The 13,332-nt window shown below is 40.7% G+C and overlaps 2 protein-coding genes across 5 annotated transcripts in view; one reads left to right on the top strand and one right to left on the bottom strand.

Moving 5' to 3' along the window:
- The window catches only part of INPP5F (inositol polyphosphate-5-phosphatase F), a 169,167-nt gene that overhangs the window by 139,240 nt on the left and 16,595 nt on the right, over window positions 1–13,332 (bottom strand). The gene's annotated exons all lie outside the window — the stretch shown is intronic.
- Window positions 1–13,332, top strand: part of TIAL1 (TIA1 cytotoxic granule associated RNA binding protein like 1) — a 36,159-nt gene that overhangs the window by 19,582 nt on the left and 3,245 nt on the right. For all 4 annotated transcript variants that reach the window (XM_063132724.1, XM_063132723.1, XM_063132722.1 and 1 more), the window contains 5 exons: window positions 5,845–5,953; window positions 9,223–9,318; window positions 9,404–9,488; window positions 10,881–11,004; window positions 11,193–11,332. In XM_063132724.1, coding sequence (XP_062988794.1) covers window positions 5,845–5,953; window positions 9,223–9,318; window positions 9,404–9,488; window positions 10,881–11,004; window positions 11,193–11,332 — 554 coding nt within the window. The remainder of the gene's footprint in view (window positions 1–5,844; window positions 5,954–9,222; window positions 9,319–9,403; window positions 9,489–10,880; window positions 11,005–11,192; window positions 11,333–13,332) is intronic.

Below are 13,332 nucleotides of genomic sequence, written 5' to 3'. Positions count from 1 at the left end.
GGGGATGTAGGGGGCTGCAATGGTAGTGAGAAGGCAGAAAAAACCCAATCCATGAGTAGAACTCAGTTTGAGATTTATTTAGATCCATACACATAACTTGAGCTTACTGAGCAAGTACCTTGATACCCCCATCAGTAAATGAGCCCAAATAACTAGATATAGACCCTGTTCGAAGTTTTGGGGAATATCTAGTGATGGTAAAGTGTGTATGAATAAAATGCCACAGTAAAAGGTTTTTCTGGTAATCAGAGGATCTTGTATTGTGTATATACTAAGTTTCAGGTTTCTATTATTTGGAAGTAACTAAAAACTTTGTACCCCATTGTTAGTTTTGTTTGTTACAATTGTAATCTGTATTTCTGTTAAAAATTCCCCAAGAACAATAAAATTCTCAATAGAAAATAACCAATCCACATATCAATGTTGCTGTGTGTATACAATTTACAGACCGATCACACAAAGTCTAGATAAGTTGGATAATTTTCTATTGACTAGTGTGAATATATGTATTCTACTTTCAATTTATTATATTAATAGTGGTAGCTGAAAAGTAGCCATTTTTCCTTTAAGGTCTGGTATTTGTTAACAGAAATTTGACAAAAACTCAGACTTTCCCAGATAAGGTTCAAGCAGATGACAAAATGCTTTACTTAAGCTACTATAAATCATTGAAAAATGACCCGAGTCAGATTTTCTGCTTCCTCAGATCCACACAGATATTGACGTTTATTTCCTTTATTACCTTATAATAGCTATTACTGTTATTAGCATATTAGTTTGGACTGTGAGTCAGGAGATCTGGGTTCTAGTCCCCACTCAGCCATGGAAGCTCACTGGATGACTTTGGGCCAGTCACAGACTCTCAGCCCAACCTACCTAACAGGGTTGTTGTTATGAGAGGAGGAGGATTATGTACTTTGTGTTGGGTTCCTTAAGGAGGAAAAAAGATGGATCCTGGATTCTTAGAATAGTAGAGTTGGAAGGTGTCTATAAGGCCATGGAGTCCAACCCCCTGTTCAATGCAGGAATCCACCTTAAAGCATACCTGACAGATGGTTGTCCAGCTGCCTCTTGAATGCCTCTAGTGTGGGAGTGTCCACAACCTCCCTAGGTAGTTGGTTCCATTGTCGTACTGCTCTAACATTCAGGAAGTTTTTCCTGATGTCCAGACAGAATCTGGCTTCCTGTCACTTGAGCCCATTATTCCATGTCCTGCACTATGAAATGAACAAGAAGAGATCCTGGCCCTCCTCTGTGTGACAACCTTTCAAGTATTTGAAGAGTGCTATCATGTCTATATTCTCAGTCTTTTCTTCTCAAGGCTAAACATGCCCAGTTCTTTCAGTCTCTCCTCATATGAGGAGAGATTGAAAGAACTGGGCATGTTTAGCCTGGAGAAGAGTAATAAATAATATAATTATTTTATTACCTTATAATAGCTTATATCTATTTCTCTGAAAGGAAAGTTAAGGCGGTGAACAAATAAAGACAAGAATATTTAAAACAAACAAGTTTATAAAACAGCAGATTAACCATAAAGGCTAAGAAGCACTCAAGAGCTATTAAAAGTTTTAACTGACTGCCTTCTTAAAGAGGCAAATTTTTGCATTCCGCCTACAACACTACAATGCTTGGGATTGACAAATTTATGTTGGCAGAACATTCCACAAGATGGGTGCAGCCACAGAAATGGCTCTAGACGTTGTGGCACCCATCTAGCTTCATGAAGCCAGGGGATCTGAAGCAGTCCCCCAGATGAATGGGAGAAGAACAAATGAAAGAAGCTGGTCCTTTAGGTACCCAGGTTTGAAGCTGTTTATGGCTTTCAATGTTAACACCAACAACTTGAATTGAACCCAGAAACAAACTCAATTAAAATAGGCATAACATGGATACAATTCCTAGCTCCAATCAATAACTTAACTGTCACATTTTGCACCAATTGCAGTTTCCAGATGCTTTTCAAGGGCAGCCCTGTGTACAGCACATTACAGTAGTCTAATCCAGAGGTGACTAGGACATGAGTTACTGTGACAAACTATGCTTTTGTCAGGAATGGTAGTAGCTGGCAAGCCAGCTAGAGCTGGAAAAAGTTGCTTCTCAAAACCAATACAACCCCCAAATTACAAACCAGTTCTTTCAGAGCGAGTGCAGTCCCATCCAAGGAGTGTGGGTAGATCTGTACTGCAATCTCATTCAAAGCAATACTGCATCTACCAACAGTACTTCCATCATGTTAGTATTACATTTCAGCTTGTTTTGCCCCATCCAGTCCCTCACATTTGCCTGACAACTTTTTTAGTATTTTTAATACCTCCGTAAGATCAGATGAAAATGAGAAATAGAGCTGGGTATCATTTGCATATTTATAACCTCACACAGCAGTTTCATCTAGATGTTGAATAACAAGGCAGGCAAGTTGGAATCCTCTAGGAACCCCATAGGTCTCTAGCCAAGAAGATGAGCAGTGGTCCCCTTCTTGATCCTATCTGTCAGGAATGAATGGAACCAGCTTGGTACTGCACTGCCATTCCCCAACTCCTGAAGATGATCCAAAATAATGCCACAGTTGGTGGTATTGAATGCTGCTGAAAGGTCCAGGACAATCAATAGGGTTGCACTCCCCCTTAGGGTGACCAAGGCAATTTCTGTCCCAAAACCAAGCCAAAAGCCAGACTAGAAAGGATATAGATAATCAGTTTCATCCAGAAATCCCTGAAGCTGTGACACAACCACTTCCCAGAAAACATATAATTGAAACTTGAAATTGGGGAATAGTTATTCAGGTCCAACAAATCCAAATTGTTTTTCTTGATAGAGGCTGTACCACTACTCTTTCAGTACTCTAGGTTCTATTAGATTGTAAGCCTATGCGGCAGGGTCTTGCTATTTACTGTGTTATCTGTACAGCACCATGTACATTGATGGTGCTATATAAATAAATAAATAAATAAATAAATAATAATAATAATAATAATAATAATAATAAGATACACGTCCTTCTTCAAGGAAGAATGCACTACTTCACAGCCCCAAGTGTGCAAGCGTAACCATATTGATGTCACAAGCCATGATGGACAAAGGTCAAATGCACACAAGTAGTGGGTCAGATTTCTCAAAGGATTCTATCTACATCCTCATGGCCAAAAAAAGATGAATAGTAGTATCTGATAAAACAGGACATACAAAGCCTCTACCTGGTTCCATAGTCTCTACTGGCTTTCTGCACACAAATTACTACCAGTCAAAAGAGTGGATGGTAGAATATAAAATCTATCAAGTAAAAAAGGCTTGCCTAAATCTTGCCACTGTCAGGTTTAGTAAGAAAGTGCTGGGAATGAGTAAAGATTAGGACTTTCATAAAAAGTAGAGCAACACTTCCTGGCAGAGGCCATAGTATGTTGAAGATCTGTTTCTAAAAGTCTTTGCCTCAAGCACATTTTAATTTTTTTGAATATCATAAGCTAATAGTAACCAATTTACGGAGATAGCTGGGTGTTCAAGACAGAATACAGATACGAATCAATAAGCACTTATAGTAGTGCACATAATACATATAAGTGTTCACACGTTGGATTGGATTCAAGGGCTATGCATAGAATTTAGACAGTCTCTGATTTCTGAGTGCCACATTTTCCTAAGTGACATCCACTGCTGCTCAGAAAGCTGCTGCCACAAGTCATGGGGCCTTCTGAGAATAACCTCTAATGGAGAATAAGAAGCTGTATTGGGAACAGAAAACTTGGGGTGCATTGGAGGTACTTCGCTGGAATTTATGTGTGTGTCTATGTGTACTTGGCAAACATCACACTTCAGGTTTAATTCCTGAAGTGAATGGCTCTAAAACTGCATTACTGGAAGAAAGACAAAGCAAATTAGACAATACTTTTATATTTGGACCAATTAGTTTTCAGAATGAAGGATAAGTGTTTATGACATCCACAAAACACTCTTTGTGCTGGATTTCTGTGCCAAGGCAGAAGAGTGTCTAATTTCACTGTGGTTTAATTTCTAAATAGAGGAAGAAGTAAGATGATTTTGAATGAAATAATTGAGGATAATTCCATTTTCACACAGGCTTTTAATGGGTCATCACCCACAAGTATGTAGGTAAGAGTATCTGGCAGATACTCTATGCCTAGATTTTCACAAATGTCCTGACAACATCCATTAGAGGGATGGGATAAGGAAACATGGTGCTCCCAAATGCTAATGCACCCGTGAACTCATTCCTTGGCACCTGATCCTCCCAATTTTTTTTAACTAAACATTCTTATTGGCAGCTGAGGTCACTTCAAAGTGAAGTGAGGCACTCCAGCTGCTGACATTTTCATTTTTCATTAATGCTTCTGGGCCACACATGGGGCAGAGCAACATTCTTAGGAAATGAAGATGGCACATGGCTGCAGTCTGATGTTTTCCTCTGCAGCATGCCCAACCACCAAGAAAAGGGTGGGCAGGGAGAAAAAGATCCCCCTGTTGCTACTGCCTGGTAAACTGGAGTTGGGGAAGCTAAAGAGAGCAGCTGCAGTAAGCCAGCAGGGGGAAGGGGTTGGGGAAGTCTGCAGGTGGGAAGGGAAGTCAATGGCAGGACTAGAGAAAGCAGTGAAAAGCCAGCAGGGATAAATCTGTGGGTGGGAGCCTTGTATATCTGAGTAGGTGTGGAGTGCGTGTGAGAGAGGGCGGTTGGGGCAGTCCAGAGGGGGAAATTTGGAAGGATTATGAAAGAATGAGTGGTTTTTCATGATGGGTTTGCAGTGAGAAGAAGCTAAAGAGAGCAGCAGCAATAAGCCAGCAGGGGGAAAGCGTGTGCAGGTAGTGTTCCCTTATGATGGGAAGATGGGTTGCTTGTATCTTACCGTGTATGTTCATGCATGAGAGAGACTCATGTGGCCGAGTTTGAATGATCAGCAGGGAACAACACAGTACTGATTGTTTCCTCCACCTGTGCTGGTCGCAGAACTGGGATTGCCCTAATTACCCAGGCCATTTCACAGGTTGCTGTGTCGTTCGAACATGGCACGGGGTTAGCGACTTTTCACCCACTCTACAACTCATGGCTTGCAGTGGGGGTTGTTGGGTGGGTGAAAAGTGATTACTCCCATGCTGTGCACCAGGTTCAGATGACATGACAACCTGCGGCGCAAAATCCTGAATTATTTTGGAAGTTTGTGAACAGGTTGCTGCACTCATAGGGGCTTAGAAAATTATATGCATTTGGCAATCTGATGCAGGCAGTGGAGGGGAGTTTCCCTCGTGAGCTGGCAACTCCAGTGGACCAATTGCAGAAACGATGCTGATGTAGGTAACAAAGAAGCAAGGCTTTCTGTTGCAAAAGTGTCTGGGTTACAGTGGGCAGAAGGGCAAAAGGGAAACAACCCACGGCAAGTTGCAGTGCACCCGGTCATCTGTCAGAAGTAACGTGGATTGTCAAGCAAACAACCCATGGTGGCTTAGCTTCAGGGTGGTTTAGCATGACAAGTGAACTTGCCCAATGAGTTGTCTCCAGTGGGGGTGGGGGAGTTAAAGTGTTTGCCTTTTGTGAAATAGGTTTCTGTTGGTGTAGAAAACTGTGGGATCAAAGAAATTGTTTCTGTGTTACAACTCAGAATCCACCTTTGCCTTATATTCAGTCTTTTGGGCATGTCACTTGTCCTTCGTGACTAATGAAATTAGAAAATCATGGGTAACCCTATAGAGCCATAAATGATTAGAGAAAGTGGATATGATAGGTAAAGTGATAGAATGTGTGCTTTACATTTCTAATTTCAAAATGGCTTATTCCCACAAGGTTATCTATTTGTTCCAAATGTACTGAAAACTGAACCTGTATTTTTCTATCAGGATGCAGAAAATGCAATTGTGCATATGGGAGGCCAGTGGTTAGGAGGTCGTCAAATCAGAACTAACTGGGCAACACGAAAGCCACCTGCCCCAAAAAGTACACAAGAAAGTAAGTATACTGATGGGGGGTGGGCTGCGATGGAATTTCAATCCTGTATTCTTTAATGTGAATCTCAAAAACTGTAAGACGTACATAATGGACTAGTTCAGACATAACAATAAGTAAGAATTCTTTAGAACAAGCAAGCGTATGGGTGCACACTGCTCAGTCACTCCAACTTGGCTTCTCCTGCAAGCAGGAGTGGTAAAACAAGCCAGACACATCCTCTCCATGGTTGGTTTAACTTGATGTCCAAACTGGGAACTTTGGCTCGTTGCTCTACTCTCAAGCCACAGTCATAAGTCAGGAACAAACACTGGCTTATGTCTTTGGTTTGGTATGAGACAAACAAATCAGAGTTCTTCAAATCATTACATGTGAACCAGGCCACAGTCTGCAGTGCTCTGCATAATTTAAAACATACAATTCTGAGTTTCAGTAATACTTATTAATATAGCATATTTGAGTGTTCAAAGCGCTTACCTTTTAAGTATCATACAAAATTTTATGGTTTATATAACTGTATGGTTTGTATAACTCTAGGATTTGTAACTTTACAGTTAAAGATGTTTAGTGAAGGAACCTCTTCTGAATTCTTACATTCAAATCAATAATTATAAAATGCTTCAGAAATGTGTGGTTTGATTTGGATTGTGTACTAACAAATCTCCTGCTTAAGAAGGCAAAAAAGAGGAGTAAATATGGGTTCTTCACCTGTTGTTAAGAACACACACACAAAATGGAGATAGTGAAGTTTAATTAATTAATTAATTAGCATAGGCCTAGTTCACAAGGATGCCCTTCCCAAAAGGAGGAGGAGGGGGGCATCCAACACAGGTCAGAAAAAGGAGCAACGGGTTCTGAGGATGCAAAATGTTTATTTTCACAAAGCCAAAGCCCAGTGCATTTTGGCCTGCACTTTATTCAAAGGCCTTCCTCAGGTGGTTGTTAGAAGATAGTGTCTTTAGAATTTCTTCTAGCAAAATCATTGTCACCTATAATCTATGGCAACTGGGGATAGAAGATTACAGAAGACAATTACTTTGCTAGAAGAAATTCTGCAGACACTATCTTCTAACAACCCCCTGAGGAAGGCCATTGAATAAAATACAGACCAAAATGTGTCTGGCTTTGTGAAAATAAACATTTTGCATTCTGAGAACTCGTTTCTCCTTTTTCCGATAAACAACCCATAAGTTCTTTAAGTCATGGATTGTCAGGGCTGTGAGCAAAGTCCCCTGTGCACTCGCCAGGATTTTCCTCCTTTGTAGGTTGTTTGCAGCAACGTCTGAACCTGAAATTCTGTGGTGTTGAGGGACAAACAACCCAGAGTTTGAGCTCATGGTTTGTTGTTGGGTTAAAAATCGGCGATTTTGAGGGACAAACAACCCACAGATCCAGGTTCAGATGTTGTATTGAACAACCCAGGAACAGGGTGATGAAAGTTGATTTAAAGTGGAAGTGGCAAGGGTGTGGGTGGCAACTTGCTTGCTCCTGTAGGGTCCTGACAATTCATGGGTTGTTTAACCCATGAATTGCTGTTATATGCGAAACAGGTCCTCCTGCTTTATTGGCTAAAAAGCCATCAAGGCGATGAACAACAATTTAAAACAATAAAACCATAATACAGAAAAAGAACATTAAAAAACTGTAAAACATTAAAATAATACATTAATTAAAAGGCTAAATTAAAATGCTGTGCCTTCACACCCTTTTTTAAAACCAAGTGAGTGGGGGCAAATCATAGTCCCTGAGGGAGTGCATTCCATAGTCCCTGAGGGAGTGCCGTACGAGAGAAAGCCCTTTCACACATGCCTCACAAATGGGTCCTGTGGGTAAAGATGCCCTCAAGAGGTCCTCTCCTGCAGATCTTAATAACTGGGAAGGTTCATAACAAGACATGCAGTCCCATAGATAGCCAGGACTAATCCGTTTAGGGCCTTAAAGATTAACCAACACCTTGAATTGAGTCCAAGAAGCAGTTGGCAACCAGTGGAGATCTTTCAAGACAGATGTAATATGGTCTTGAAACTGCATCTGTCAGTAGCTTAGCTGCTACAGTTTTGCACCAATTGAAGCTTCCAGACCCTCTTCAGGGGTAGCCCCACGTAGAGCTCATTACATTAGCCCAGACATGATGTAACCAAGGCATAGATGGCTGTTGCCAATTCAGACTGTCACAGGAAGGACTGCGGATGGTATGTTAAGTGTAATTTTGCAAACACTTTACCATTGCAGCCACATGAAGATTCAGTGACAGCATAGTATCAAGGAGTTCTCCCAAGCTATGGACCTGATCCTTCAGGGGGAATGCATTCCCTTCCAGAAGTTGTATCCCAATTCCCAAGTCAGGCTTTCTACTGACCAACAACATCTATGTCTTGCTTGGGTTTAACCTGAGCTTGTTCACCATCATCCAGCCCTTTATTGATCTCAGGCAACTTTCAAGGATTTCTACTGCTTTCTTGGTACTTGGTGACGAAGAGCAATAGAGCTAGGTGTCACCAGCATACTGGTGGCACCTTACTTCAAAGCTCCGAATGATCTCTCCCATCAGTTTCATGTAAACATTAAATAATTATGGTGTCCCTGTGGGACACCATAGGCCATGATGTGGAATATCAGGCCCAGGGGACAAATCGGGCCTTCCTGAGGCCCCAATCTGGCCCCCTGGGGTTTCCCAGGTAGCCATATCCCCTTTCCCCCAACTACTGATTGTTTGGTGGTTTCCGGCTTTTGTACAGTTTCCCCCCCATTCTAAAAGATTGAAATTACTCTTCGGAGGATTAGTTACTAGCAGTAAGAGCTTTAAGCTACAGTATGCTGGTATTTTCCCCCACCCCTTTTGCCTTTGACCCTGCTCACTTAACCTTCAGCTTCTTTGAGAGCTTCTCTGAAATTGAATTCAGCCCTCTGGCTAAAAGAAATTCTTTTAGAAATCCATAGGCTAACGGCCATGGAGTCTATCTAACATTGATTGCCCAGCACCACCTTCTGGACGGGACTCGATAGAAAGGATTGAATCCACTGCAGATAGTACCCCTCAGGCCCAGCCCTGCCAGGATAACTTGGTCGATAACATCAAAAGCTACCAAGAGGTCCAGGACAATTAATAGGTCCACCCTCTCCCTACCCAATTTCTAGCATAAGCCATCCACTACATCTCAGTCCAGTTGCATCTGGAGTTGCAACACCTCCAAGAATGGTAGATAGTGTGTCACTTGTTATGCAATGGAAAATAATTGAAAAGCAGCTGTTGAAAGTGTTTTGTCTTGCAGATAATACAAAACAACTGAGATTTGAAGATGTAGTAAATCAGTCAAGTCCAAAAAACTGTACAGTCTACTGTGGAGGAATTGCCTCTGGATTAACAGGTAGGAATCACATTTATGCTTGTAATTTTTTTACTGACGCGATTAAGCACAAACATGAACTAACAGAAAATGTTACTACTTTTAGATCAATTGATGAGACAGACATTTTCACCTTTTGGACAAATTATGGAAACAAGAGCTTTTCCAGGAAAAGGCTATTCATTTGTGAGGTAAGACAATGATTTCTACTCATTTGGACCTTTATGTAGTAAAATATTTACAGCCATACCTCTAGGTTGAGGATTCAGGTTCTAATATGCTCACTAGATGATTACTTCAAATCCACTAAAGTGGGGGTATTGACTGTTTTCGCACAGCATGGCAACCCACCATGGGCAGCCAGGCATTGTGGGTTGTCATGTTGTCTAAACCCAGTGTATTTTTTTGCGTCATGGCGTAATTTTCATGAATAAAACACCCTGAGAACCCATGGCTTCTTGTAGGGGTGTTCATGCACAAGGTGGGTTGTTGTGTTGCCTGAACTCAGGAGAGTAATTTTGTTGTTGTTTGCTGGGATCAGCTACAAAGCCGCTTGGCAAGAGTGGCAAAAAAGCCCATACCGCCTCCAGCCTTCCTCGCCGATGACTGCCTCCTCCCCACTGAATCTCAAATGGGGGCACAGCAATTTATTGACCACTTTTTTAAAAAATAATTGTGCTGCTTTGGAAGTATGCAAATGTGTTTGCAATTATTTTAATTATTTTTTCCTGGTCTTTCACAAGTGCAAAAGAACACACTGTCTGATATGTGTAGTCTTGCCTTGTCAATGTTTTTGTATGTTGCAGCTGTGAATGGGAGCACCCAAGTGGAGTAGGTAACATAGAAAGAAATTGACACAGTGAGGCTGTATTTAAGCTAATTTCCACATAGATGCAAAGGACCAGGGAAGAAATAACAGTAGAGCAGTTACTGGAGGTGCACAAATTTCCCCTCAATTTACTTCCCAGCCCTTAAACCTGCACAAATATTCCTGACAGTTGGAGGGAAAAACTGTCAGAGGTTGACTGAGCAGGTGGAGCAAATGGGACACCTATACTAGCAGTACTTACACACATACTCACACACACACATCCATGGGGGCCCATTCACTCAATCCCATGCAGCGCCTTCTCAGGGTTAAAAAAAGAAAGAAAAACTCTCAGGGAGATTTGCTCACATCTGCTGAGTGCAGTAACTGCAGCACCAACTGCTCTGAAAAGGAGTTGTGAAAAAGGTGGGGAGTTAATAACAAACATTTCTGGATTAGCTGGAGGCTCATGGAACTATTGAAAAGGTGGAGGACACTAAGAATTGTCAGTTCAACACTTAAAAGTGAGCAGATTACATTGCCAAGTGGGAGATATTGGCACATGAAACTGTGCTTGCAAAACAACGACAAGACATTAGTACCAAAACTAATTTTTAAAAAGGTAGCAAATGAAAAGGGATAATGATCGGAGTGGGGAGGAGGCCCTTGCGAGGAGACAAGATGGGTTCTGCCACAAAGCACCTGGGATTCATGCCAGAGCTGAACTATACATTTGGTGGTAACATTTCTTTACATATTCATGTTTTGTTTGCAGGTTTTCAACTCATGAAAGTGCAGCACATGCTATTGTTTCAGTCAATGGAACTACAATTGAAGGACACGTTGTTAAATGCTATTGGGGTAAAGAATCACCAGATATGACTAAAAACTTCCAACAGGTAAATGGCATATTAATAATACGTTGTAGCATTTCCTATGGTGGCTGCATACATTTGGCAAAGTGAATGAAGTCAGTACCTGGAATCACTATTTTTAGACATAGGTATTCATTCCTTTCCTTTCTCATTTCTAGTCAGTTTTCAGCACTCTCAGTTTATTTAAAACTTAATCCTTTTTAAACTCCTAGGTTGATTACAGTCAGTGGGGACAGTGGAGTCAAGTGTACGGGAATCCACAGCAATATGGACAATACATGGCTAATGGATGGCAAGTGCCACCTTACGGAATGTATGGACAAGCATGGAATCAACAGGGATTTGGTGTAGAGTAAGTAGTTCCGTTCTCTCAGATTGTTGTTTCCATACACTGTTCTCCAGAAATATAAACTCTGATCTGTACTCTTTGTGGCTCATTTGGAGTCACTATTATTGGTTAAGATGAACAATAAATTTTCTGTCCCTTAACTGGTGTCTCAGACTTGCTATCAGCGGGCAGAATCCAACAGAATGTAGCAGTAGTCTAGATAAGATGTCTTGTATGAATGACATATTGGGGCTATCCACAAAACAAGTTAACCCACGCTGAATGTGGGTTGTTTTGAAACGTGGGTTGTTCATTGAAACGTGGGTTAGCATGTTAACAGATTTAAAACAACAGAGCTAAAAGACTAAAATGCCTGAAAAAAATAAAAAGTTCTTCACCTGGTGCCCGAAAGAGCACAGTGTAAGAGCCAGGCAAGGTTGCCACAGCAGAAAAAGCCCTCTTCTTTGTATCCACCTGTCTCGCTTCCTTTAGTTAACAAGCCACTCTGCAGAAAATTTCCTGGTTTCAGAAAACATGGTAACCTGCTGTTCAACAAACAATCCATGTTTCAACAACAACCCACATTCAGCCACTGAGTGTGTGTTGTGTGAACCCATTAATTATTTTTAGATCTGCAAAGCATTTTGGAATTTTGAGGTGCCGTTTCATAGAATCAAAGTTGAAAGTGATCAAAAGTTAATTGCAAAGCAGGAGCACCTAAACACCAAGTCCCTAAGATTAGCCTAGCTGCTTATGGATTATATAGTCATAAAACTAAAATTATTGCATTTTTAGTACATTTTTAGTGTATTTTTATTCCACTGTTACTTGAAAGGTCAGGGTGGTGTCTATGGCAATTATTATACTTTCATCCCTCACAATCCAAACAACTCTGAGATAGAGTGAGAGGGAGGGAAGGAGGGTGGGTAAAAAGTGGGGATTTGAATTCAATTTGATACTTGATCCCTGCTACTTTTCAATTATTATTCCCAATAAAATGTGTAAAGTGGAAAGACATTGCTTTTCTACATAACCAGTCTTTTTGAATTAATTAAGATATATAACTTCATGCTGTGATCAAAGGATTACAAGGGGATAAAATTAGATTTTACAGATATTTTCTGTTTCTGTTATGGTTAAAACAACAGATGTAAATGGAGAAAAATAATTATAGAAAATCCTTTATAGATAAAGATGTGACCAAAATAAACTCTTCCCAGAAAACAATTCTTATTTTGAAATGTGTTCCTTCTTTTTTCTGTTCATTTGCTACTGGCTTTCTCTATTCCTAATCAAATATATTTGGTCTGTTACACATATGTCTGTAGGAGAAAAATGGTCCATCTCTAAGAATTGTATTAACTTTTTTCAATATCATAGGAGAAACTTTAACTTTTTTGTCCTTGAATTAATGAAATGGATTCAGACTGATTAAATATGCAGCAGGTATAAGTATATGCAGGTATATTAAATACATTTAAACTTAAACTTTATTCCAATCAGCTGTTGTGGCATATTATCCTTACATACCAGGGAATAACCAAGATCCCCACCTTAGGAGGACACTGCTTATTTAAATCCATTACAGTCTTGTTTCTGGCCTGGGTTTGGGATAGAAACTCCCTTGGTTGTCTTGGGAGATGACTTACACTGGGGAATGGATTGGGGTAATACAACCATCTTGGTCCTCCTGGACCTCCCAGTGGCTTTCAGTACTATTTTGACTGCCTGTCTGGGATTGGAGTTGGAGGCATGGTGTTGTAGCATCTCTGGGAAAGGTCCAGAAGATGATTCTGGGAGGTTTTATTTAGTCTCTTGGCCAATGGGATCCCTCAAGGTTCCACCTTGTCCTCCATGCTTTTCAAAATAGGTATGTAATTGCTTAGCCAGTCAGCAAGTTTGGACTGAGGTGTTACCAATATGTTGGTGACACACAGCTCTGCCTCTCTTTTCTATCTTCTAATCCCAAGGAAAAATCCAGAACAGGTGTCTGAGAGCAATGTTGGGGCAGATGTGGGCAAACA

This window comes from Elgaria multicarinata, chromosome 8 (assembly GCF_023053635.1).
Source record: "Elgaria multicarinata webbii isolate HBS135686 ecotype San Diego chromosome 8, rElgMul1.1.pri, whole genome shotgun sequence".
NCBI classification, from domain to species: domain Eukaryota; kingdom Metazoa; phylum Chordata; class Lepidosauria; order Squamata; family Anguidae; genus Elgaria; species Elgaria multicarinata.
Note: the sequence above shows the minus strand (reverse complement) of the source record. Positions and strands in the feature narration are given on the sequence as shown.